This window comes from Mobula hypostoma, chromosome 6 (genome assembly GCF_963921235.1).
Source record: "Mobula hypostoma chromosome 6, sMobHyp1.1, whole genome shotgun sequence".
Taxonomy (NCBI): Eukaryota; Metazoa; Chordata; class Chondrichthyes; order Myliobatiformes; family Myliobatidae; genus Mobula; species Mobula hypostoma.
In genome coordinates, this window is record NC_086102.1 from 166,965,830 (window position 1) to 166,991,988 (window position 26,159).

Sequence of the window (26,159 nt, forward strand, 5' to 3'; positions counted from 1 at the left end):
CTCCAACTGGCAGGCATGAAGATAGATTTTTCCTTCCAGTAAAAAGAATTCTACTCCCCCTTCCTCTATTCTGACCTTTTAGCTCTTCTCCCCTTCCTATTACATCCCCATGGGTCCCCTCCTCCTTCCCTGTTTCCTATGGTTCACTCTACTCTCCTATCAGATTCCTTCCTCTCCAGCCCTTGACCTTTTCCACCCACCTGGCTTCACCTGTCACCTTCCAGCTAGCCTCCTTCCCACCCTACCCCCCACTTTTATTCTGGCAAAACTTCCCCCTTCTTTCTCAGTCCTGAAGAAGGGCCTTGGCCCAGAAATTTAACTGTGTATTGATTCCCATTGATGCTGCTTGACCTGCTGAGTTCCTTCAGCATTTTCTATGTGTTGCAGTGACAGGGAGAATTTGCAAACTTCAAGCAGACAGAAGCCAGGATCAAAACTGGATCTCTGGAGGTGTAAGATATCCACTGTACCACCATGCCATCCCAGTGTTTTGAGTGGCAGAGGACGTGGTTTGTAAGGTGCTGTTGACTTAATGAAGCCGAATAACTGTTCTGTATTTCTGTTGATGGCATACAGAGTAGTCTGTGATAGAGGGGATGACTACTTTGGGTAGATGATGGGGTTTTGTTTCGAATAATGTTGAGCTTCTTTAATGCTGCTAGAACTGACTGCACTTATTCTACAAGTAGAGATATTCACACGAGAGATTCTGCAGATGCTGAAAATCCACAGTAACGCACACAACATGTTGGAGGAACTCAGGAAGTCAGGCAACATCTATGGAAGGGAATAAATGGTCAATGGTTTAGGGTGAGACCCTTCATCAGGACTGGAAGGGAAGGGGAAAGAAGCCAGATATTTACACTTTTGATTTGTGCCTTGTGCATGGTTGAAGGGTATCAGGAACTGAGGCCCTTACCATAGGATACCCAATTTTTGACCTAGTTTTGTAGCTTATGGTGTCTATCTGGCAGGTCCTCTATGGGCCCCTCCAGCATGTGGATGGTGGAAAAGAGAGATAGTAATACCAAGCAGATGTGTTTGAGTTTCTGTTATTGGAGATTGCATGAGCTTCATTTTCTATGAAGAAGTCCATTGACATCCCACGTTTAAACATGATTTTACTTAACAGCAACTGATGATGCTTGAGTCTAGAGTCTGCACTATCATTTTGGAAAATGAGATGATAGGAAGCTACAATTATTTTTCAAGATAAAAATAAGACCTCTTGGGATTCTTTTCTCATTGACGCCTTTTGATTTTGAATTTATTAGAGTTCCAAGCTGCACACTCAGTTAAATGTCAAGTATAGTCACTCTCACCTCACCTCAGAAACTCAGGTCCTTGGTCCACTTGTGGACCAAGTATATAAAGAAGTCTGGGAGTTGAGTGGTTCTAGCAAAACTCATATTGTGTATTGAACAGATTGTGAATAAATAAGTGTTGCTTTATAATACTATTGACAACATCTTCCATTACTTCACTGATGTTGGGCATTGACTAATGGTGCATAATCTGCCACATGGAATTTGTCCTACCTTTAATAGACAGGACAGTATCTGGCTAAATTGGTATAACAGTGACGTGAATGTTCCAGAGCAGCTTAGCTAGAGGCATGTCTATCTTTGGAAGACACTTCTTCAGTCCTACACCCAGGATGTTGACTGGTCACATTGCCTGTGCTCTTAGCTATCTCTTGCTATCACATAGAATGAATCAAACTGGCTGAAGCCTTGCTTTGTGATCATGACAGGCTCATGAGTAAGCTTGTATGAATCATTCACTCAGCAATTTTGCCTAAAGATGGAACCTTGTCCTTGACCCGTATCCATCCAGGGGGTCAGTGTGGACATGGTGGAGGATTACAAATACCTGGGGATACGAACTGACGTTAAACTGGACTGGTCAAAGAACACTGAGGCTGTCTACAAGAAGGGTCAGAGCCATCTCTATTTCCTGAGGAGACTGAGGTCCTTTAACATCTGTCGGACGATGCTGAGGATGTTCTACGAGTCTGTGGTGGCCAGTGCTATCATGTTTGCTGTTGTGTGCTGGGGCAGCAGGCTGAGGGTAGCAGACACCAACAGAATCAACAAAATCATTCATAATGCCAGTAATGTTGTGGGGATGGAACTGGACTCTCTGACGGTGGTGTCTGAAAAGAGGATGCTGTCCAAGTTGCATTCCATCTTGGACAATGTCTCCTATCCACTACATAATGTACTGGTTGGGCAAAGGAATACATTCAGCCAGAGATTCATTCCACCGAGATGCAACACTGAGCGTCATAGGAAGTCATTCCTGCCTGTGCCCATCAAACTTTACAATTCCTCCCTTGGAGGGTCAGACACCCTGAGCCAATAGGCTGGTCCTGGACTTATTTCCTGGCATAATTTACATATTACTATTTAATTTTTTACGGTTTTATATTGCTATATTTATACTCTATTCTTGGTTGGTGCAACTGTAACGAAACCCAATTTCCCTCAGGATCAATAAAGTATGACTATGACTATGACTCTCTCACTCAGAACCCTAGCATGTTTGAAAATGGGCACATTCTTGGTGGCCTGCTCCTCTCACTGGCTTATCGATTTTTCCGTCACCATTCATGCACAGATGTGACAGGACTGCAGAGTGTATCTGATTTGCTGGTTGTGGGATCATTTGGCTCTGTGAATTGTAAGCTGCTTCTGCAGTTAAACATGGAGGGTGCCACAGTAGCATAGTGGTTATCCTGACGCTATTATAGCTGGGGACTTCAGAGTTCACAGTTCAATTCCAACATCCTCTGTAAGAAAGTTTGTATGTTCTTCCCGTGTGCACGTAGGTTTCTTCCAGGTGTTCCAGTTTCCTCCCATAATCGAAAGACATACTGGTTAATTGATCATTGTAAATTGTCCTGTGATTAAGCTAGGGGTTAAATCAGTGGACTGCTGTAACTCTAATCAACTAACTAAATAATGCTCTTTTGTACCTTTGCCAGGTTGACAACATATTTTTGGAAACACTCAGTGTTGCTGCCACCATTCCTATCTGCACTCCTTCTGATCAAAATGAATGGCAAAATGAGAGATATGATCAGTCATGAATTTACAGATTGTGGTGTTGTACATTTCTGTTTCTGATGATGATGCACAACCCTTATAAGATGTGACTAATTTGAGCTGCAGGGAATGTTCCTAATTTGTTGTTGCTCCACAGTGTTGATTGAAAAATAGGGATTTCTTTCAATTTCTGGGTCATCATCCCCTCTTCAGATGACACTAAAAGATCAGATTAGCTGATCATTCAAATAATTTCTGGTAGTAAATTGGCTTAACATTTTCATGTATTAATAATGATCATACTTCAGGTGTGAAAAACACTAAAGCATTCTATACATGCGATAAGATGTACATCATTTATTTACCCAATCCAGGTACATTTGATGCTTATATTTTCATTCTATTGTCATTTTGCATTCTTTCTGTTATTCAGATATTTCTTCTACAATTTTTAAACAAACATATATAGTGTGGATTTTGGCACAATTTTGCTTCCATTTGGAAATGATTACCAACATTTTCACAGTCCCCTGCAATGAGATATTCTTAAAGTTCATTTCTTTCACATTTAAATATTACAGTGTTTTTTGTGAAGAAATTTCCAGTGAAAGTCAAATTATATAGCAGTTGAAGGAACAATGTTTAATTCAGAGGAAATATTTCAACAATACACCTATAAATAATTTGACTAACAATTTGAACCTGGACACTTTCAGTAATTAGACTTACTCAACTAACTTAATATGAGAAACGAACAAATTATTTTTCTTTGTTGAACATTCACAAAAAGCAGAGCACAAAACATATTTTCTACTGTCTGCTGTTGATGAATCCCAATCTGCATAAATCCAAGTTGATTTGTATTTCAAGTGAAAGAGAAATACAGCAGATTCATGACTAAGTACAGCTATCTTGTTAACAGATGCAACTATAATATTTTTAATTAAAATAGAGATTTTTATGACATCAGTTTCAAGTATTGCACATTTAAATAAAAAAACATACTTTACTGACTTATATTGAACAAAAAATCCTGGTATGTGTGAGGTGTTACATTTAATGGTAGGACTCTTAAGAGCATTAATGTACAGAAGGATCTTGTGGTCCAAGTCTACACCTCCATGAAAGTGGCCAAGCAAGTAGATAGAGTGTAAAGAAAGCATATGGCATACCTGCTTCCAATGCTTTAGGTGAAGTTTTAGAGTCAGGAAATCATGCTGCAGCTGTACAGGCCACAACTAGAGTACTGCATGGAGTTATGGTCACACCATTACAGGAAGGAAGTGGAAGCTTTGGAGAAGTTTCAAGAGAGATTTACCAGGAAGATGCTTAAATCAGAGGGCATTATCTGAAAGGAGAGGTTGGACAAACTTCAACTGTTTTCTCTGAAGTGTCAGTGACTGAGGGAAGACCTGATAGAAGTTTATAATATTGTGAGAGGCATAAATAGGTTACATGGAGCCTTTTTCTTTCACCAGGGTAGAAATGTCCAAGACTAAAGGGCTTAGTTTTAATATGAGAGAGGGTAAGTTTGATGGCGATGTATAGGGGAAATTCCCCCCACCACAGAGAAACATAGAAAACCTACAGCACAATACAGGCCATTCGGCCCACAAAGCTGTACTGAACATGTCCTTACCTTAGAACTACCTAGGCTTACCCAAGGCCCTCCATTTTTCTAAGCTCCATGCACCTATCCAGGAGTCTCTTAAAAGACCCTATCGCTTCCGCCTCCACCACTGCCAGCCCATTCCATGCACTCACCACTCTCTGCATAAAAAACTTACCCCTGACATCTCTTCTATACTTACTTCCAAGCACCTTAAAACTATGCCCTCTTGTGCTAGCCATTTCAGAGAGTGGCAAGTGCCTGTAACGCATTGCCAGGAGTGGTGGTGAAAGCGGCTACGATGGTAACATTCAAGACGCTTATAGATGGGCACACAAACATGCAGGGAAAGGTTGGGATGTGGATCATGTGCAGGCAGAAGGGATTAGTTTAATTTGGCATCATGCTTGGCATACATTTGATGGGCCAAATGGCTTATTCCTGTGCTGCACTATTCTATATTCTCAATTCTTTCAAAAATGAGGAAATAAAATGCTAAAAGAAATTATTTGCATCTTAGGACCAGAAGTATCTCATTACCAAAACTAAAAAGGTTCAATCATTGACTCAAGAACTAACACCTGTTAGTTTTCCAAATTCTGTTGCAATATAAGATTTACAATGGAAACATGAAGTCAATGTCACAAGGGAATTTTCAAAGCCAATAGTATTAGAGCAGTGTTCAAATATTTTTAGCAAAAAGTTCATCAAACCTGTCCCAGAACCATTATTTTCATCTAAAATTATGGGAATATTACTGGAGGAAAAATACACTATTTAGTGTGGGATTTTAACTGTCACAATAATATTATTATCTCCTTGACAAATGTACAGTTGAATTGCAAAATGCAAGTTACTTATCGACACTATTAATACTTTAAAAACAATAAAGATATACAGTGGCATGCAAAAGTTTGGGCACCCTGGTCAAAATTTCTGTTACTGTGAATAGTTGAATAGAAGATAAACTGATCTCCAAAAGTCATAAAGTTAAAGATGAAACATTCTTTTCAACATTTTAAGCAAGCTTAGTGTATTATTTTTGTTTTGTACATTTTTAGAGTGAAAAAAATAAGGAAAGGAGCACCATGCAAAAGTTTGGGCACTCCAAGGGATTTTAGCTCTCAGTTAACTTTTACCAAGCTCTCCGACCTTAATTAGCTTGCTAGGGCTATGGCTTGTTCACAGTCATCATTAGGAAAGGCCGGGTGATGCAAATTTCAAAGTTTTATAAATACCCTGACTCCTCAAACCTTGTCCCAACAATCAGCAGCCATGGGCTCCTCTAAGCAGCTGCCTAGCACTCTGAAAATTAAAATAAATGATGCCCGCAAAGCAGGAGAAGGCTATAAGAAGATAGCAAAATGTTTTCAGGTAGTCATTTCCCAGTTTGTAATGTAATTAAGAAATGGCAGTTAATAGGAATGGTGGGGGTCAAGTTGAGGTCTGGCAGACCAAGAAAACTTTCTGAGAGAACTGCTCGTAGGATTGCTAGAAAGGTAAATCAAAACCCCCGTTTGACTGCAAAAGACCTTCAGGAAGATTTAGCAGACTCTGGAGTGGTGGTGAACTGTTCTACTGTGCAGCAACACCTGCACAAATATGACCTTCATGGAAGAGTCATCAGAAGAAAACCTTTCCTGCGTCCTCACCACAAAATTCAGCGTCAGAAGTTTGCAAAGGAACACCTAAACAAGCCTCACACATCAAAGTTGCTGGTGAACGTAGCAGGCCAGGAGTCCTGACGAAGGGTCTCGGCCTGAAACGTCGACTGTACCGCTTCCTAGAGATGCTGCCTGTCCTGCTGCGTTCACCAGCAACTTTGATGTGTGTTGCTTGTTATCTAAACAAGCCTGATGCATTTTGGATACAAGTCCTGTGGACTGATGAAGTTAAAATAGAACTTTTTGGCTGCAATGAGCAAAGGTATGTTTGGAGCAAAAAGGGTGCAGAATTTCATGAAAATAACACCTCTCCTACTGTTAAGCACGGGGGTGGATCGATCATGCTTTGGGCTTGTGCTGCAGCCAGTGGCACAGGGAACATTTCACTGGTAGAGGGAAGAATGATTCAATTAAACACCAGCAAACTCTGGAAGCAAACATCACACCATCTGTAAAAAAGTCGAAGATGAAAAGAGGATGGCTTCTACAACAGGACAATGATCCTAAACACACCTCAAAATCCACAATGGACTACCTCAAGAGGCCCAAGCTGAAGGTTTTGCCATGGCCCTCACAGTACCCTGACCTAAACATCATCAAAAATCTGTGGGTAGACCTCAAAAGAGCAGTGCATGCAAGACGGCCCAAGAATCTCACAGAACTAGAAGCCTTTTGCAAGGAAGAATGGGCGAAAATCCTCCAAACAAGAATTGAGAGACTCTTAGCTGGCTACAGAAAGTGTTTACAAGCTGTGATACTTGCCAAAGGGGGTGTTACTAAGTACTGACCATGCAGGGTGCCCAAACTTTTGCTTCAGGTCCTTTTGCTTTTTTGTTATTTTGAAACTGTAAAAGATGAAAAAAAAAGGAATCTTGCTTAAAATATTACAGAAATGTGTCATCTTTAACTTCATGCCTTTTGGAGATCAGTTCATCTTCTACTCACTTAACTATTCACAGTAACAGAAATTTTGACCGGGGTGCCCAAACTTTTGCATGCCACTGTAATTGATTACTGTAAAAAATAATTTGGTGCTAGATATTCAATTAGTAAAGGCAGTGACCCAAACATAACCCAAGCTCAAGGATGGTAGAATTATTCTGACAAAAAAAATGAAATATTTAAACATGAAAATAGCTATATATTTTAATAATACCTTCACTTATTTTTTCTATGTACTTTCTTTTTATACTTATTTCTATCAAAATGTCCACAGAATTTTCTAGTTATAAGTAAAAGCAATTTTAACTTCTTTGTTGTCAAATATTATTGACATTGTACAATCAGTAAATAGTTGTATTCATGAGTCCAGACTCATTTACTATTTTTTACTCCACCCACAATATCAACCATAACAAAAAATTGGAGATGATGTTACCCTTTTGTTTATAAGACCATAAGACCATAAGATGTAGGAGCAGAAGTGGGCCATTCAGCCCATCTGCTCCGCCATTCAATCATGGCTGATCTAATTCTTCCAGTCATCCCAACTCCCCTGCCTTCTCCCCATACCCTTTGATGCCCTGGCTAACCAAGAACCTATCTACCTCTGCCTTAATAGCACCCAATGACTTAGCCTCCACAGCCACTTGTGACAACAAATTCCATAGATTTACCACCCTCTGACTAAAGTAATATCTCCGTATCTCTGTTTTAAATGGATGTCCTTCAATCCTGAAGTTGTGCCCTCTTGTCCCAGACTCCCCTACCATGGGAAATAACTTTGCCATATCTAATCTGTTCAGGCCTTTTAACATTCAGAATGTTTCTATGAAATCCTCCCTCATTCTTCTGAACTCTAAGGAATACAGCCCAAGAATTGCTGGGCGTTCCTCATATGGTAACACTTCATTCCTGTAACTATTCTTGTGAATCTTCTCCGAACCCTCTCCAATGTCAGTATATCCTTTCTAACATAAGGAGCCCAAAACTGCACACAATACTCACAAGTGCCTTATGGAGTCTCAACATCACATCCTTGCTCTTGTAAGTTTGAAGTGGTTCATTTTGGTAGGTCAAATATGATGGCAGAATATAGTATTAATGGTAAGACTCTTGGCAGTGTGGAGGATCAGAGGGATCTTGGGGTCCGAGTCCATAGGATGCTCAAAGCAGTAGTGCAGGTTGACTCTGTGGTTAAGAAGGCATATGGTGTATTGGCCTTCATCAATCAAGGAATTGAATTTAGGAGCCGAGAGGTAATGTTGCAGCTATATAGGACCCTGGTCAGACCCCACTTGGAGTACTGTGCTCAGTTCTGGTCGCCTCACTACAGGAAGGATGTGGAAGCCATAGAAAGGTGCAAAGATTTACAAGGATGCTTGGATTGGGGAGCATGCCTTATAGGTTGACTGAACTCGGCCTTTTCTCCTTGGTGCGACGGAGGATGAGAGGTGACCTGATAGAGGTGTATAAGACGATGCATTGATCATGTGGATAGTCAGAGGCTTTTTCCCAGGGCTGAAATGGTTGCCACATGAGGACACAGGTTTAAGGTGCTGGGGAGTAGGTACAGAGGAGATGTCAGGGGTAAGTTTTTACCCCTGAGAGTGCTGAGTGCGTGGAATGGGCTGCCGGCAACGGTGATGGCGGCGGATACGATAGGGTCTTTTAAGAGACTTTTGGATAGGTACATGGAGCTTAGAAAAATAGAGGGCTATGGGTAAGCCTCGTAATTTATAAGGTAGGGAAATAGTCGGCACAACTTTGTGGGCCGAAGGGCCTGAATTGTGCTGTAGGTTTTCTATGTTTCTATATTCTATACCTCTAGAAATGAATGCCAACATTGCATTTGCCTTCTTCACCACTGACTCAACCTGGAGGTTAAAGGTTAGGGTATCCTGCACAAGGAATCCCAAGTCCCTTTGCATCTCTGCATTTTGAATTCTCTCTCCATCTAAATAATTGTCTGCCTGTTTACTTCTTCCACCAAAGTGCATAACCATACACTTTCCAACATTGTCTTTCATTTGCCACTTCTTTGCCCATTCCCCTAAACAAAGTCTCTCTGCAGGCTCTCAATTTCTTCAACACTGCCTGCTCCTCCACCTATCTTTGCATCATTGGCAAATTTAGCCACAAATCCATTAATCCCATAGACCAAATCATTGACATGCATTGTAAAAAGCAGTGGTCCCAACGCCGATGCCTGTGGAACTCCACTGGCAGGCAGCCAGAATAGGATCCCTTTATTCCCACTCTCCGCTCTCTGCCATCAGTTAATGCTCCACCCATGCCTGTAATTCCATGGGCTCTTATCTTGCTAAGCAGCCTCCTGTGCCACACTTTGTCAAAGGCCTTCTGAAAATCCAAGTACACCACATCCACGGCATCTCCTTTGTCTACCCGACTTGTAATTTCCTCAAAAAAATTGCAATAGGTTAATCAGGCAGGATTTTCCTTTTAGAGTGTACTACCCTGCAATCATAATGTGATGAAGAACTGCAATGTGAACAAAAAAAGTCAAGGACCTGAATATAACTCCATTTCAACTCCCCTGGGAACCCTGTTACTAAGGGGCTTCAATTCTTGAACATAGGAATCATTTTACTAGAGCTCAGACAAAGTCTTGGCAGTATGTTCTTCTAAATTTGTTTAAATGCAAATAGTTTTAGATAACAGTACTGGGAATAATGCAAAAAATATATCATTTAAAGGTTTTAATAGCCCAATAATATAGTGTTGTGAAATACTTTAGTGTAATGCAATTAATGTAGTGATATATCAACAAAACTTCAGTTTTAAATAATACTGATTAGCAGAGTTTCCATCTACAATAGCTGCTTATATGCTGATAATGAAGATACACAAAATTTAAAGTAAACTAAAGAATTATTTTTTTTATGAATCACATAACCTACTAAATAGAATTTCTAAAAATCAAACGTCTTCAGCAAAAGTATACTATTTCAGGTTTCTGATGGTTCTGACTTAATTCACTTTACCAAGACAAGAACAATTCACTTAATAACTGCCATCTGTTGCCTCATAGTGAAGAAAATACAATTTACTTTGAACTTCTCTGACCACATGGTTTGGCTTTGTAAAGCTACATATGCAGTAAATAATACAAAACTGGTTACTTGTGATGGCACTGGAAACTTGCCAGATTTAATCTTGGAGGAGAATGTCTCCTACTATCATACTCACAAAGTAGCACTAACAGCTTGGTAATAAAGCAATTGCTAACATATATCACATTGTTGGGAGGTATTTTTGCATTTTATCCTCCTCATCAAAGCATGCCAAGCTAAGCTAAGGAGCTAAGAAGCTCAGCAGGAGACTTACTTCTGCCAATAACTTAAAGATAATTACTGGAAAATTCTTATACTCTATGTGCTCAAATTGAATTCTCTTACACCCTGTGGGTCAGCATTTAATCACCTTTTAGTCCCTCCTCCTACTGACAAACTTGCCAAGAGTACAAACTCAGACATGACCTGTATTCCCTTGAGTATAAAAGATTAAAGAATGACCTAATTGATGTGTTTAAAACAGCATAGGTTGAGTGAGCTTTGGAGAGGAGGAGGAGGATAAGAGATGACTTGATAGAGATGTACAAGATGATAAAAGGCATAGATTAAGTGGACAGCCAGGGACTTTTTCCAGAACAGAAATGGTTAATATGAGGGTCATAATTTAAGGTGATTGGAGGAAAGCATGGGGGGGGGGGAGGGAATGTCAAAGTTTTTTTTACACAGAGAGTGATGTGGTGGATGCATGGAACTCACTGGGAGGGAATAGAGGCAGAAACATCGGGACATTTAAAAGACTCTTAGATAAGCACATGGATGACAGAAAAACAGAGGAAATGTTAGCTTGATCATAGAGCAGGTTAAAAATGTTGGCACAATATTGTGGGTCAAAGGCCCTGTACTGTGCTAATACATTTTATATTCCATGAAATTAAAAGCAGAACATTTTGATGACCATAATTGTAAAAAGTAAAGTAGAACAAAAAAAATCCAAATGACAGATAACTTTCATTGGATGATTCTAAGCTTCCAAGTAACTCCCAGTTTAATTTTCCATCCCATTCCCACTCTGACCTTTGCCTTTCTCTTCTTACACACTTCCAAATAAGTTGGAATGAAAGGTCCTAAACATTGATTCCTCTTCTCTCTCCACTGATTCTATATGGCTTGTTAAGTATTTCCAGCATTCTGTAACGCAAAAGATTCCGCAGATGTCGGAGATTCAGAGCAACACACACACGAAATACTGGAATGCATGGCCAAAGTGCTAAATAAAAATGTTACAGAGCTTACAAAGGAAAGAGATGTTGCTAGAATCTGGATAAAACAAGAACAGATAAAGGAAAGGTATTCAAAAGACAAACTGCATTTATAGAGAATAACTCACCACATTTTAGTTTGAATGCACCCTAGATTGCTGAAATAAGCTGAAATGGCAAGGTGCCTGGCTCAGTTCAAAACAACATGAGCACAGGAGAAGACAGATGAAATGTAAACATAATACCCTTGTTCCTAAAAGAAGGCGTAGGGATAAATCTACAAGCTTGACCTTGTTGAACAAACTTTAAAAATGATAATTAGGGTCCAAATTAACTGCTACTTGGACTACGGTGGATTCATTAGGGAAAGTCAGCAGCTCTAAAGCACCACACACAAAATGCTGGACGAACTCAGCACGTCAGGCAGCATTTATGGAAATGAATAAATAATCAATGTTTTGGGCAGAGACCCTTCTTCAGGACATGAAACCTGGAAGTGAATTGTGAGGATAGTATATACTCCAATAAGATATGGGTAAGTAGATGGAATAGTTGTAATAAAAATAAAAAATGTTGGAAAAATTAAACAGTTTAAGTGGCACCTGTAAACATACATCAATTTTTCAGATCAAAGACCCTCTAACAGAGAGGATTCTGCTAAGTATTTTTTCAACAGACATTTTTTCATAAATAAACTGTTGGAATATACTGCTGAGCTCAAAACTGAAAATTACCTATCTCTCTATATCAAGGTGAACAGATTTTGTTTTCAAAAGTTCCCTTGAGGAAATTTGGGAAGGAGGTAAGAATTTCTACAGAAATACATACACATATACACACACACACACACACACACACACACACACACACACACACACACACACACACATTTTTACATTCTGTGGCAAGTATCTACATGACTTTAAGTATGTTCAAAAAAGAAATTGTTAAGATTGATTTTCTTAATAGCTAAAAATCTAACAAAGAGACATGGAATTTGAGCAGGAACGTGGTGCTGAGATAAAGGATTAGCCATGTTCTCACTAAATGCAAGAGCAGACACACAAGGACCTTTCTAATTCTTAACGACCTTACACTGCAGGTTCTCCATCAACAAGCATATCCAAGGAGATCTAATGTGCCAGGGAAAACACTTGCAAACTTCCCTATTACAACAATGACTCATTGGTACCTAGTAGTGTTACCTTACTGTTATCCAAGAGTAACATATCAGCTTGATACATTCTGACAATACACAGTATTTCATCACAAGACAGTAATTTTTCAGCATATCCTTGTAGCAAATCGTAGTGCCTACATTTTGATTATGAATTTAAATTTTTAAATCAAATTACAACTCTCCTGTTCCTGCGCAGATTGATGTAGAATAATAAGCTAAGAAGGATGATGGAAAAAGGACTCAATACCATCTATTACATTTCACAAAGGGCTCATAATCTCAGATTTAAACAAAAAGTGACTTTAAGTGGCACTGTAACTAATTGATTATAATAGGGCAGCACCTCTTATTTCATGGCAGCACCAAACTATACATGTAAAAATGCACAGATATTCATTTCAACTTAACATCTGGTTTCTAATCTTCCAGAAACCAGGAAAGGAAATGCACCATAAACTAGAGCAACTTGATATATCAAAATTTGTGAGAGTGCCCACATAGACAATCAAAAGGCACCAAAAGCATTTTCATACTTCATATAAGTATACTGATATGCTGATTACAAATTCAGACCTGTGCATTGACTGAATGGCAAAATGAAATGCAACATAATAGGGTTGAAACCTAAAGTTTTAAACGACTGGCCACTTAGCTGAAACATTGCACAGACCTCCCTATAGTGACTCCCACAAACCAAATCCTTGCATGAACAGTGACCAGAAAAGCCCAGAGACTCTCTCCTCCAACTCCCACTGAACAAAGATTGACAACATTAGGAAAGCCATCATGACACAGAAATCATGCCTCCCCATGGAGAGTTACAGTAACTGGTAATTATTTGTACACATGTAAACAATATGAAATATTATAAGCAAGCCATTTAAAAAAGAGCCAATTGCTAGTATATCAAACAAGTGGCACAGCTTGCATATAAAATCAGCATTGCACACTTTAGCAATCCAAATAGACCTTTAGATCTATTTTCTTTTGCTATTTAGAAATAAAATGTAATAATAATCCTAATTAATCTCATCTAAATTAATCTTACATATTTAATCTTGCCTCATGAACATATATTTTTTATTGAAATCTACAGTATATTACAAAGGATGGCCAATAAATGAAACTGTTAGCAGTAGCACAATTAAATTAGTAACTTACAGCAATCTTAAAATACACTGCTGTTGAATACGTGTTCCCTGTAGTCTTAGGGAACACATATTCATCTGCAAGAGCAGTCAAACACATGAGAGACAAGGAATTCAAACAAGATGTTTATTCAATGCTCCTCATCGAGCTCTCTTGAACATAATATAAATATTGTTGAGGTCAGCTACAGAGCTAAATTATGAGAGCGATAAGAATCTTGCAGCAACAATTAATGTTCACAACCAAATACACCATCTCCAGTTGAAGAATTGTAACAGGGCTTTATAAGTTCAAAAGTTCTGAACTGTGAACCATTGTCTTTTTTTTTGCTCAGCATAACAAAACTTTCAATTTCCAGATACACTTACATTTCTTCCCCTCACAGATATCAGGTATCAGAACACTTCCATCAAAATATAGACATCACTACAACATCCTATACAAAAGCCTTTATTAGTATAGCAGACAGGTTTACATCTATATACTGCAGAAAAGGTTGCCATGTTTTATGAAAACTATTTGTTTTTGAGTGTACCATACATGTCAAAAAGTCCAAAGGAATGTATTCCATGATTAATTTACACCAACCAAAAAGTCCAGGGGCCTTATCGGATATCCAACAAAGTAAAATGTTCTTCCTCGCACATAAAGTCAGGATGTTAAAAAGTTTTTTCTGATGTGCATTAATAATACGACTGTGGACCATTGTCTAACACAGTATCATCGTGCAGACTTTGCAATGCAAAGATTGATCTTAAGTCTTCAATTGTACAGTCCATAACGTACATCAGCCAATATGTCTGTCTTCCAGCCATAATGGCCGTCAAATCATACCAAAAACATGGTCCTCTCCGTGTTCTCATATGAATCCATTGCAACAAAGTCACTTCTATACCTACAGTGATGCTTAAGGAGTTTGTGTCAACAGTCCCAAAATCGTAATGCACTGACTCACTACTCTTCATCATTGTCAATGCCAGATCAATAGTCAAATCCTCTTGTCATTACTTTACTATTCCTACAATGCCTGTAGCTTTTCTTCTTCCCTGTGATCACTTGTCTGTGTCCCTGTAGATGAAAAGGATTCACACGGAGCCTGGGGTTTACCTTCAGAACAATTTTTTTCTTTATTACAAGCTGACATCAACAGGTGAGTCACTCGTCCTGGGCAATGAATGCTCCCTAATTCAGAGTTTCCATTATTTTTATACTATTTGTTAACTACACCTCCCACCCCGCTACTATCTCTGTTCTGCATGCAAAGCATATACAAAGTGAAGGAACATTTCCGTCATCAAAATTCAGTGCCTTTGTGCGAAGCGAGCCGTCAAAGTTTGAGCGTGTTGTGTGCTACATGAACTGTGTGCAGTTCCATTATTACCTTATACGTACAGTGAGAAGCTTCTGTCCTGCAGTTTATGGAATTATTGTTCGCTTGGTAACCAGGAATGGGTTGACTATAGTTCATTTTAGCCTTCAGTATGTGGTTCAGGTCAGTTTGAACCTGTTGCAGACTTTCTCTGTCTGTTACTAACACCGGAGTCCTCCCTGCTACATGATCATCCCATTCTCCACTATAGTACTATAGAGCAATTTTAATATTCCCTTCATTTCTTTAACTCTGGTTGGTCGCTAATTCATACCATTTGCAATGAAGTGGTCTTGTGTTTTCAGTCTTTTCAATACAACTGTCAGCTATGTGTATATTAATATACATCCTTCAAAAATGAGACTTTAAGTAGCTATTTCCATTGCAGTGACAAGGAAATCATCATCTATTGCATATAAAGAAAAACTTAGTCACTGCGTTTGATCTGCGTTCATCAGAGGGTAGTCTCTTCAAAATAATATCATTTTCTACATTTGCTTAGTTTACACATTCAGCTCGACTGTGCTTCTCTCTTGCAGCCATTGACAGATTTCAGCCTCTGCATGATTGGCGGTTATTAACTTGTGAAAATTTTCCTCCTGGGAGGAACTTGAGAAGTCTGCTCCCTGGAAATATAATTGCAGGCACCTCTTTCTTGATTCCTGCTTGCTTTATCCATTAGCCTGCAACATGTTTATAAATCTTCATTGATTGATTGATTGATTGATTATGGACTTCAGGAAGGAGAAGTTGGGAGAACACACTCCAGTCTGCATTTAAGGGTCAGTAATGGAAAGAATGAACAGCTTCAAGTTCCTGAACGTCAACATATCAGAGGGTCTATCCTAGGTTCAACAAAAGAGATATGCAAGCAGTTCTAGTTCATTAGGAGTTTAAAGAAATTTGGATGTCACAAAGGACTCCTGTAAATTTCTTTGGATATTCAGATAAAGAGCATTCTGACGGGTTGCATCGAAGCCTGGTATAGAGCCTCCAATGCTCAAAGTTCAAAGTAAATTCATTATCAAGTAATTATCACCATATACAATCTGAGATTCATTTTATGGGCATTCACAGTAAATACAACACAGACTCAATGAAAGACTGCATGTAACAAGACAAACAATCAAAGTGCAAAAGACAACTATCCAATACAAAAAATAAAAATAATAACAATAAATAAATAAGAAATAAAGATCGCGAAAAGATGAAGAGTCCTTGAAAATGATTCCACAGGTTGTGGGAACGGTTCAGTGATGGAGTGAGTGAACTTGAGTGAAGTTATCCCTTTCGGTTTAAAAGCCTGATAGTTGAAGGGTAATAACTGCTCCTGAATCTGGTGCTGCAAGTCCTGAGGTTTCTGCACCTTCTTCCTGATGGCAGCAGCAAGAACAGAGCTTGGCCTGGCTGGTTGGGACCCTGATGATGGATGCTGATGGATGTTGCTTTCCTGTGACAGCACTCCATCTAGATGTATTCAATGATGGGGATGGACTGGGCTGTATCCACTACTTTTTGTAGGCTTTTCTGTTAAAGGGCATTTGTGTTCCGATAGAAGGCCATGATGCAATCTGTCATTATACTCTCTACTGCACATCTGTAGAAGTTAGTCAAGGATGACATGCTAAATCTTTGCAAACTTCTAAGAAAGTAGAGGTGCTGCTGTGTTTTATTTAAGGGCACTTACATGCTGGACTCAGGTCAGGTCCTTTGAAATGATAACCCTGAGGAATTTAAAGTTGCTAACCTTCTCCACTTCTGACCTCCTGATGAGAACTGGCTCTTAGGTCTCCAGTTTCCTCCTCTTGTAATCAGTTATCAGCTCCTTGGTCTGGCTGACATTGAGTGAGAGGTTGTTGTTCCATCACTGCTCAATCCAGTTGATCAGCACAGGTTTTTAGTACTCAGTCAGGTACCCCATCAGATACTTTTCGTGGGTTCACACTCCTGAAGGATGCTCTCAGAGTCACAGGGTCATTGGGAGCTGTGGGAGTTTGTGAAGGTGCCTCCATGTTTTGATGGTCAAAGTGAGCATAAAAGGCATTAAGATCATCTGGTAGTGAGACTTTGTTATCACCAATGTTGCTTGGTTTCACTTTGTCTGAGGTGTTAGCCATTCAAGCTCTGCCACAGCTCCACAGATGTCGAGCATCTTTCAGTGATTCAGGTTTGGTCTGGAATTGTCACTTTCCGGAGGTCAACCTGGATCTCTTGGTTGCCAGACCTCAACATCACTGATGTGGCCTTCAGCAGTTTGCAGGTTCATCCAGAGCTACTGGATTTTGGTTCATCTAGGGCTACTGGTTGGGAAAGGCTCTCAATGACTTTGTGGGGACATCCCTGCCTAGGACTGTTTTTATAAAGTGCACAATAACTGTGGTGTACTTATTCAGATCCTCTGGTGAATCCTTGAGCACAGCCCAGTCCATCAACTCAAAGCAATCACATAGCTGCTCCTCTGCCTCCCGAGACCACCTCTTTATTGTCCTTATCTCTGGAGTCTTGCTCTTTAGCATCTGCCCGTAGGCAGGTAGGCAGGTAGAAGGACAACCAGATGGTCAGATTTCCTGACATGTGATCTAGGAATGGAACAGTAGGCATTACTAATTGTAGTAAAACAGTGGTCGAGTGTGTTTGGACCCCTTGTGGTGCAGGTGATATCCATGATAACTGAGCAAGGATTTCTTCAAAAATACCCGACTGAAGTCCCTGACAATGATTTGAAAGGTGTCGGATCCCAATGCACAGGATCACAAGTCTTCAGAGGGTTGAAGACTCAACCAGTTCCATCACGGGGAAAAACTCTCCCGCCACTGAGATCATCTTCAATACCCTACAATACCCACATTAAAGACCCTCAATATCCAGGACACACCCCCTTCACGTTTCTATCATTTGGAAGGAGGTACAGGAGCCTGAAGATCTACACTCAATGTTTTCAGAACAGCTTCTTCCTCTCTGTCATTAGATTTCTGAAAGGTCCATGAACCTTGTTATTCGTCTTCTGCACAATTTACTTTGTAACGTATAGTAATTTTTATGTCTTGTGCTGTACTGTTGCCGCAAAACAACTAATTTCATATATGTCAGTGATATTAAATGGGATTCTGATTCTAACAATAAGGTCCTCTCCTGTATTCTATCCATGCAAACCAGTTTCAACAAGTGTTAGCAAAGTAACAAAATAACTCACTGCTGAGGCCTTTCTTCCATAAGTCATAGCTGATTGTAACCACAGTAACATGGTTTGTCTTTGGTTAATGGTTGGTGAAGTTGTGCTAACAATACAAAAAGACAGGGTATACATCTGGCAATAAAGTGAGGTCATAAACATCAATGCTGTCATATTTCCAGGTTTTGATGATACTCTCAATTTTCTCTTTCACTCTCTTTACTGCACATGCAAGTTCAAGTTTAATTGTCACTCAACCCATGTCCATGAATACAGTCAAACGACACAGCATCCTTCCAGGGCCAAGGTGCAAAACGCAGTGCCAACAGTCACACACAGCCCAAGGCACATATAGCACATGTAATTACGATAGCAGTAAAACATACCGTCACAATAAAACTCATAACAATACAGCCCAAATCCTTGAGCGTCATGTCCTGTAGATTGATGGCGCATATGGGATACTGTCCTGAAGCCAAATTTTTTTGCAGGAACAAGCAGCAGTTCCTCATCTCACACTGGTGCAGCCACAAACACAATCTAGCTTGTCTTCTAACGAGCAGAAATTAGAGGCAGCAACGACAGGAAAGGCCATCCCCAACCCATCATGGACAACTGCAGTGCCACACTCCCACCGGTGTCTCCCCTCCATGAACCGATGGCATAAGGGCCTTCTCCGCACAACAAATGAGGCCACGCAGCCTCCTTGCTGATTGCCTCGCAATGAACCAGTGAATTGGATTTGCATCATTCTACAGTATCAATGACCAACATTGTTTCTTTTTCTTGCGATCACAATCATTTGCACTGTTTCTTGGATCACATACTGACTGCTGGCTTCCTCCTTGGGTTGCTGTAGTAGGCAGCAGCACAGTACACTACAAATCCAGCTCTACCACCACTGAGCAACTCACTGATGGGGTATATCTGCAGTACTCAATGCTCTTAATACCCAGCAAATGTCTTGCGATCATAAAGAGAACATAAAAGATGAGCAATTACACCTTTATTTTGACCCGGCGACGCCGCTGCGACCAAGCATGCTGCCATCTTACCAGTTATCAATCATTCTAGAAGCGCTCAAAGCTGCAAGTATGACTTCAAAAGTTTGTTAGGGATCCACAATCAAGACACTGATCTGAATATTAACATTGCTGTAGACTGTTCTATCATGGGAAGGAAGACTTACAAACAAAAGTTCATTAGTGGGAAGCACTTTCAAATGAATATTAAAATTTTATTAATTTTAAAGTGCTCCCCACTAATAGCATCACAGGTGGCATCCTCAGAGAATTAAAACAAAAAGAATACGTAGTCCTTTATAATGAGCTTAAAGAAAGGCTAATTATGTTAACTAATTAACCATGGTTTGGAGAATGGAAGATCAGTGTAAAGATATTCCAACCAGGTTTGTGCAAACTTCTAAAGTTCAAAGATCAAATTAAATTTATTCTCAAAGTACATACAAGTCATCATATAGTACCCCGAGATCCATTTTTTGCAGGCTTTCACAGTAAATACGAATAAACACAATAGAATCAATGAAAAGCCACACACAACAATGTGCAAAAGATAAACTATGCAAATAGAAAAAAAGAAACTAAATAGCATTACTGGTTCCTTAAAGTTGTTATAGCCAGGGGTGGTAGTGGGTAAATGTCTCAAATAGCTTCTGACGAACAAGTCCATTTCCTGGACTTCACGTGTGGCTTAGCTACTAAGCTGGTAAAACCAGTTCTATAGACATAAGGGACAAAAATGGGTTACTGGCACCTTAAAACCAGTCACTTAGGACAGATGGGGCTCAACAGCCATGGTTGGCAGCTCATCTAAGAAAAGGACAACTTTGATCTCAAACCTTTGCTGCCTTTTGGCTATACCCACTCATGGGGAAAGCTTTGGGAGTAAACCCCAAAGAAAAATGCAGAGCAGGCATCCCTTAGGCTACGTTGACTTCAGTGCTGACGGGAAACTTCTGTGACGCCTCTGGTGCCAATCAGTCTCCGCTGTTCATTTGAATTCATCAGCTGCACAGAGAGGGAAAGCCTGCTGCATAGGCAACACCTTGCACTTGATATCGTATTGTCCTGGCTTGCACATCTGGGATGCAACATCCATGGTCAATGCCAACCAACATAGGGCCTCAATAATAATAATAAGCAATAAATATCAGGAACATGAGATGAAGAGTCCTTGAAAATGAGTCCATAGGTTGTGGGATCAGTATTGGGATGAGTGAAGTTATCCCCTCTGGTTCAAGAGCCTGATGTTTGAGGGATAATAACTGTTCCTGAACCTGGTGGTGTGGATCCTGAGGCTCCTGTACATCCTTCCTGATGGAAACAGCGAGGAGAGAGCATGACCTGGATGGTGGGGACCTTGATGATGGATGCTGCTTTCCTATGACAGCTCTCCTTGTAGATGTGCTCAGTGGTGGGGAGAGATTAACCCATGATGGACTTTTGCAGTAAAATAAATTCTTACCAGGAAAATGGAACATAAAGGTTATATTTTACATAAAAGCTGATGCCAAAACACAACTTTTGCCTCTGTGCGTAATGCTCAGATAGAACCTGAGCAATAGATACAATTGAAAGATTGATGGATATTTGATATTGGTGAAAATAGGAGAAAAGTGATAGGACAAAACTTTATGGCTTTGCAAGGATTACAAGTGAATCTCAATAAAGCAGCAAATCCCAAGCAATGCCCTCTGCATACAGCTGTAAATTTCTATGCCGCTTTGTCAAGGGCAAGTGGTTACAAAGCTATACTTGTCCCATGTTTATGAACAGCTAAATTTAAGTGTAGGGTATCAACGTTATTTGACAATTAGTTCACCAAGCAGGTTGTATTTGCAAGCCAAACTGTCAAAGGTAGTAAAATTAGCGCACAAAAAAAAATCATATGGTGCTCCTCACAACATTTATGCATCTAAATGTTGTGTGGACCTCTCTTCTGTTGTTTCCAACTCTTCCTTCCACTGAGATTTTGCTAAATTCCATTCTGTGGTTTGTTAAGTTACAAATGGTTTGCACTCTTGTTTAAAGTAAGCATTTATACCAGACATCCCACCTCTCCCGGGAGTCTCCCACATATCGATAGCGGCTCCCTGATGCCCACAAGTTATATACAATATCCCAGAAATCGGTTTTTAGAGAGGGAGAGGGTGAGGGAAAAAAAGAAAGCAAGAAAATGAATGAATCCTGCTTAATCTCTCTTTGTACTAAGTAGACCTATCAGTTTTCTCTGTGGGCGGGCTTTACAGTCGACCTCTCTCTCTCTTCCACATTCCATCAGTTCAGTTGCTGCCGTCTGTAATGACGCTGAAATCATCCGGACAACTGTCGGTGATGAAGTACAAAAGCCTGCGAAGAAATTCCCAAGGCTGGCGGTGACAACCTGACTATGCGAGGCTATACAGGCGTTGGCGTCTTAAAGGGGATTAGAGCAGGGTTTAAATTGGAGTGAAATTCCAAAATCATCCGCTAAGACATCTTTAAAAACGCGCTCGCAGCAAGCAAATTCTTCAGGGTTTTTTTCCTGAAACATTTCCACTTACAGGTACATTGAAGCCTGTGATGGGCTGGGTTTATGTGCAGCTGTTTTCAGAAGAAAAACCGATTTTAATAAATACACGGCCCCTACCAAGGTCTTGTCATGAGGACAGCGAACTGCTTACCTGTGCTGCGCACTTTATATGCATTTTGAATTACACTTTGTTAAATAATATGTTTTATGTGGTCTGCGTGATATATGTATTGTGGCTACACCGTTGTCCGGAGAGAGGTTGTTTCGTTTGTGGATAATTAGCCAGATGACAATAAACTTGAACTTGAAGATACAGAACTTCTAAATCACTCATTTAAAATCCCCCATTTCGATGTAAAAAAGTAAGTTCTGATCCCAACTATTGCAGGGTGTGTGTGAGTGTGAGAGTGAGAGACAGAGAGACACAACGGACGTATATGCAATCAGACGTTGTCCGAATGGACGTTAAGCCGTGCACACCTGTAGTAAGGATACACCTTATGCTTTTATTTCTTTTAGGGACCACAACATATTAGGGAGACTAAGCGCTGGAATGGCTGCTCTATTTCACAGTTCTTTTCAGCCAAAAACCAAAGTCTGACAGAGGAGGTCACTAGAGCTGAAGTGTACTTTACATCTTTCATCATTAAGCATAACCTGCCATTCCGGGTGTGTAAGCACACAGGCAAGCTATTCAGGAAAATGTTTCCTGGTTCAGAAATAGCAAAAAACTGTGCCTGCTCATCAACCAAGCCAGCAGCTATTGTGAACATGGCACATTAAGACAGAATTCAGAAGTCAGCTGTCTCACAAAACACTTTTGAATCTGATGTCTTGCAAAATTAACAAATTCATTAACACAGACTGCTATGAGGTTGAGACCTCCCTGAAATGAGTTTTTGCAGGGTGGGATATCTGTTTATACACTCTAAACTGACAGGCAAGAATTGAGTGATTGCCATGGTACCCGAAACACCATTTTCCACTATTTACAGATTCAAAGAAACAAGGACTTATACAGCAAAAGAAACAGGCCTTTTGGCCTACCACATTCAATGTGGACTATCAAATGCCTATGCATGCTAAACCCATTTACCAGCACATAGCCTGCAAATTTCTGACTATGGAACATCTGTGCATTTGTGCGGTGCCCTACAGAACATGTTTCTCAAAACATCCAAGTAGTTATTGATCATATCTCCTGACAGCTGATTGCAGATCCCATAACTTAACTCTAGAGGAATTCTTATGCCCTGGGTTGAAAAAGTTTTGGCAACTTTGTTAAATGGTAATGCACACAAAATGCTGGAGGAACTCAGCAAGTCAGGGTGCATCTATGGAGGGGAATAAACGGCCACTGTTTTGGGCCTAGACCCTTCATCAGGACTAACGAGAAGGGCAGAAGCCAGAATAAGAAAGTGGGGGAGTTGAAGGAGTACAAGCTGGCAGGTGATAAGTGAAACCAAATAAGGGGCAAGGAGAGTGGGTGGGTGATGGGTGAATAAAGTGAGGAGCTGGGAGGTGATAGATAGAGTTGCTAAGGGGCTGAAGAAGGAATCTAATAAGGGAGTACAATGGATCATGGAAGAAAGGGAAGAGGGAGGGGCATCATAGGTTAAATGGTACATTTATTTTAGGTTTGCCAGGGCTGCATTGACATTTGGCCTCACTCCCACTGAGATTACCTCAATTTCGCAAATAGGCTTATCTTCTCCATTATCCTCAGTATATTATTTACCTGGTGAAACACTATCCTGAACTGAAGGACAGCTATACTTTGTCAGAGAAACCAAGCATTTCTGTATACTCTCCAACCATTTTACACCAGTCCAACAATTGTTATTCTCCCGTTCCATTTCGTACCTCATAACACCATAATTGATTGCAAGTTTGCCTGTTACACCTACTGTACAGAATTACTAGGTTACCCTCTCTGCCATCCCATCCTTAATGCCAGCATTGTGTACGTTTTCTCGTTGGGCTTCAAACATCCAATAAAACCAACTTGTTGAGTTTGCAGACTGACGTAAAAGCAAGAAGCTCGATTTTTTAATTCAATGGTTCCCAGCACTGCCTCAATACTGTCTTTTGATATTATTGCAGCCCAGTAAACAATTAATATAATTCTTAAAGTCCTAAAGCAAGTTCAAAACTATTGTTACATAGCTCTTAATTAATATTTTTGTCAGACCTGCAGGATTAACTAGTCGCCAAGTTATAATCTGTAAAATCCCACTAGCCAAATTATATCGTGCGCATGTGCAGCGGGAGAGAAGAGTGGAAGACGCCAGGGGCGGAGCGGGTAGAAAACGTCTCGCCCCGTTAAAGTCTGGCGGGTGTTTGCGGAGTTTAGCTCACGGAGAATCCTTCCCTCACCTCCTTTCCTGGCTAGATAATTGCCTGCTCGCAGTTTTGGCAGGTTTGTTTGTCCCTGTCAGGACAGCGTTGAGCGTGACGAGTGGCTTTCGGGTCGTTCTTACCTGCTATATTTCGGCGAAGATTGAGCAGCGCGCCGGGCGCCATGTTGGCGGCAATTGGGGCGGATGTCCCAGCATTCCCAATGTGGGGCTGTCCGTCCCGCCGTGCAACCAACATTTCGGCGGCGAGTGCTTGCTCTGGCGGGGCAAGGCAAGGCAAGGCGGCTCGCATTAGGTTCCCCGTGTGGGCAAGAACGGGGAACGGCATCAACTGCCCGGGGTGCCAGCTCACTCCTTTAAATCTAGAATAATGCCCGTGAGGAGAGAGAATGCCAGAGGATTTTCCCTTTTACTGGAATGAGGTTACTATACTACTGAGTTTAGCGGCAATAAAAAACAGTTCTTACATACGAGGCCATTTCTTGGCAAATTTACAGATTTGTAATGTCTTTTTTCTCTGGCAGACCTGCATGTCATAAAAGTTAGTGTTTTGGAGCAACTTGAAGAGCAAGGTTTTAAGAACGCGAGCAGAAAGAAGTATAAGTAATCTTTCTGTTGCACTTCCAGAAAATCACAGCCAATTCAGTGAAACGATTATAGAAAAACAAAATAAAAATTCTGCTGGAAATCTGAGGTGGAATCAGAAAATAATGGAAGTTCTCAGCAAGCCAGGTAGTAGTATATGTGAAAAGCTTAGTTTTTCAGTTCAATGGCCTTTCAGAAAAAACTGTCACAGTTACATTTATAAACTATGTCTCCTTATCTGAAATTGTTGAATTCTGAGGAGAGATTGTGTAAAGAGTTATCACCCTGTAACAAATCTTTCTGTTCTGACTGTACATGTCCAGTGCATATTTCCAACATTCCCTTTTATTCAGAGTTTGGACATCTAATATTCTACATTTCATAGTTACAGCACCATTTTTCAGTTAACTCTTTTACCCCCTGCAGACATACTCTCAGCACTTCTACCAGTTGGGCATCCAACTATCAAAGAAACAGGCTGAGTATCACTCATCTGAAATTCCAAAATCCAAATTTTTTTTTGAGTGCTGGCAAGACATCACAAATGGAAAATTCCACATGGGGCTGGGAATGTTCCCAGGTCTCTACACATTGCAGACAAAATAGAAAAACACTGTATAAAATTTAAAAAATGAAGATTTCAATCACGCATTGAAAGAATGAATTTGTCAGCATTGGAGTGAACGTATGCTGCTTAACAGTATGCTGTTTATGAAACATCCTATCACAACAAACTGAAAATTGAAAGCAATTGTGAATATTTAGCAGGCTAGTTTAAAGAAATTTAAGAAAAAGTGCAGCATTAATTTTTAAAGATAAAGTGTCTTCTGATCACAAAGCAGCAGAAAAATTCATTGATAAGTTTGCAAAGATCGTGGCTGCTGAAAATCGAGCACCAGAACAAGTCTGCAGTGCTGCTTGTTTTTATACTTTACATAAAATCTTAAAAAATAGTAGAAATACAGTGTACTGTAATCTTCAAATCAAAACATGGCACCACAGGTGGAAACTAAAAGCCTGCTATTGTTGTTCATCAGCTGATTCAGGTATTTTCTGATACTGTGCTGCTTTTGTTACCCTGCACACATATTTTCATTATATTAATGGTATGTAATAATTATTACTGTTAAGTATATATGTGTGATGAACAAGTGTAAGACAAAGACTGCTTACCAGTAACACATAAATTCTGAGTCAGAAATGACGGAGATCTCAAGCTATCACATAACATATTCTAAAATCCAAAACCTGAAACACTTCTGG

General features: G+C 40.1%; 1 protein-coding gene across 1 annotated transcript in view; it reads right to left on the reverse strand.

Annotated features, from left to right (window-relative positions):
• metap1d (methionyl aminopeptidase type 1D (mitochondrial)) overlaps positions 1–24,725 on the reverse strand; it is a 126,986-nt gene extending 102,261 nt beyond the window's left edge. Inside the window, exon 1 of the mRNA XM_063052185.1 lies at positions 24,435–24,725. Within this exon, the coding sequence (XP_062908255.1) occupies positions 24,435–24,639 (205 nt within the window). The 5' untranslated portion in view covers positions 24,640–24,725. The remainder of the gene's footprint in view (positions 1–24,434) is intronic.
• Positions 24,726–26,159: the final 1,434 nt, after the last annotated feature.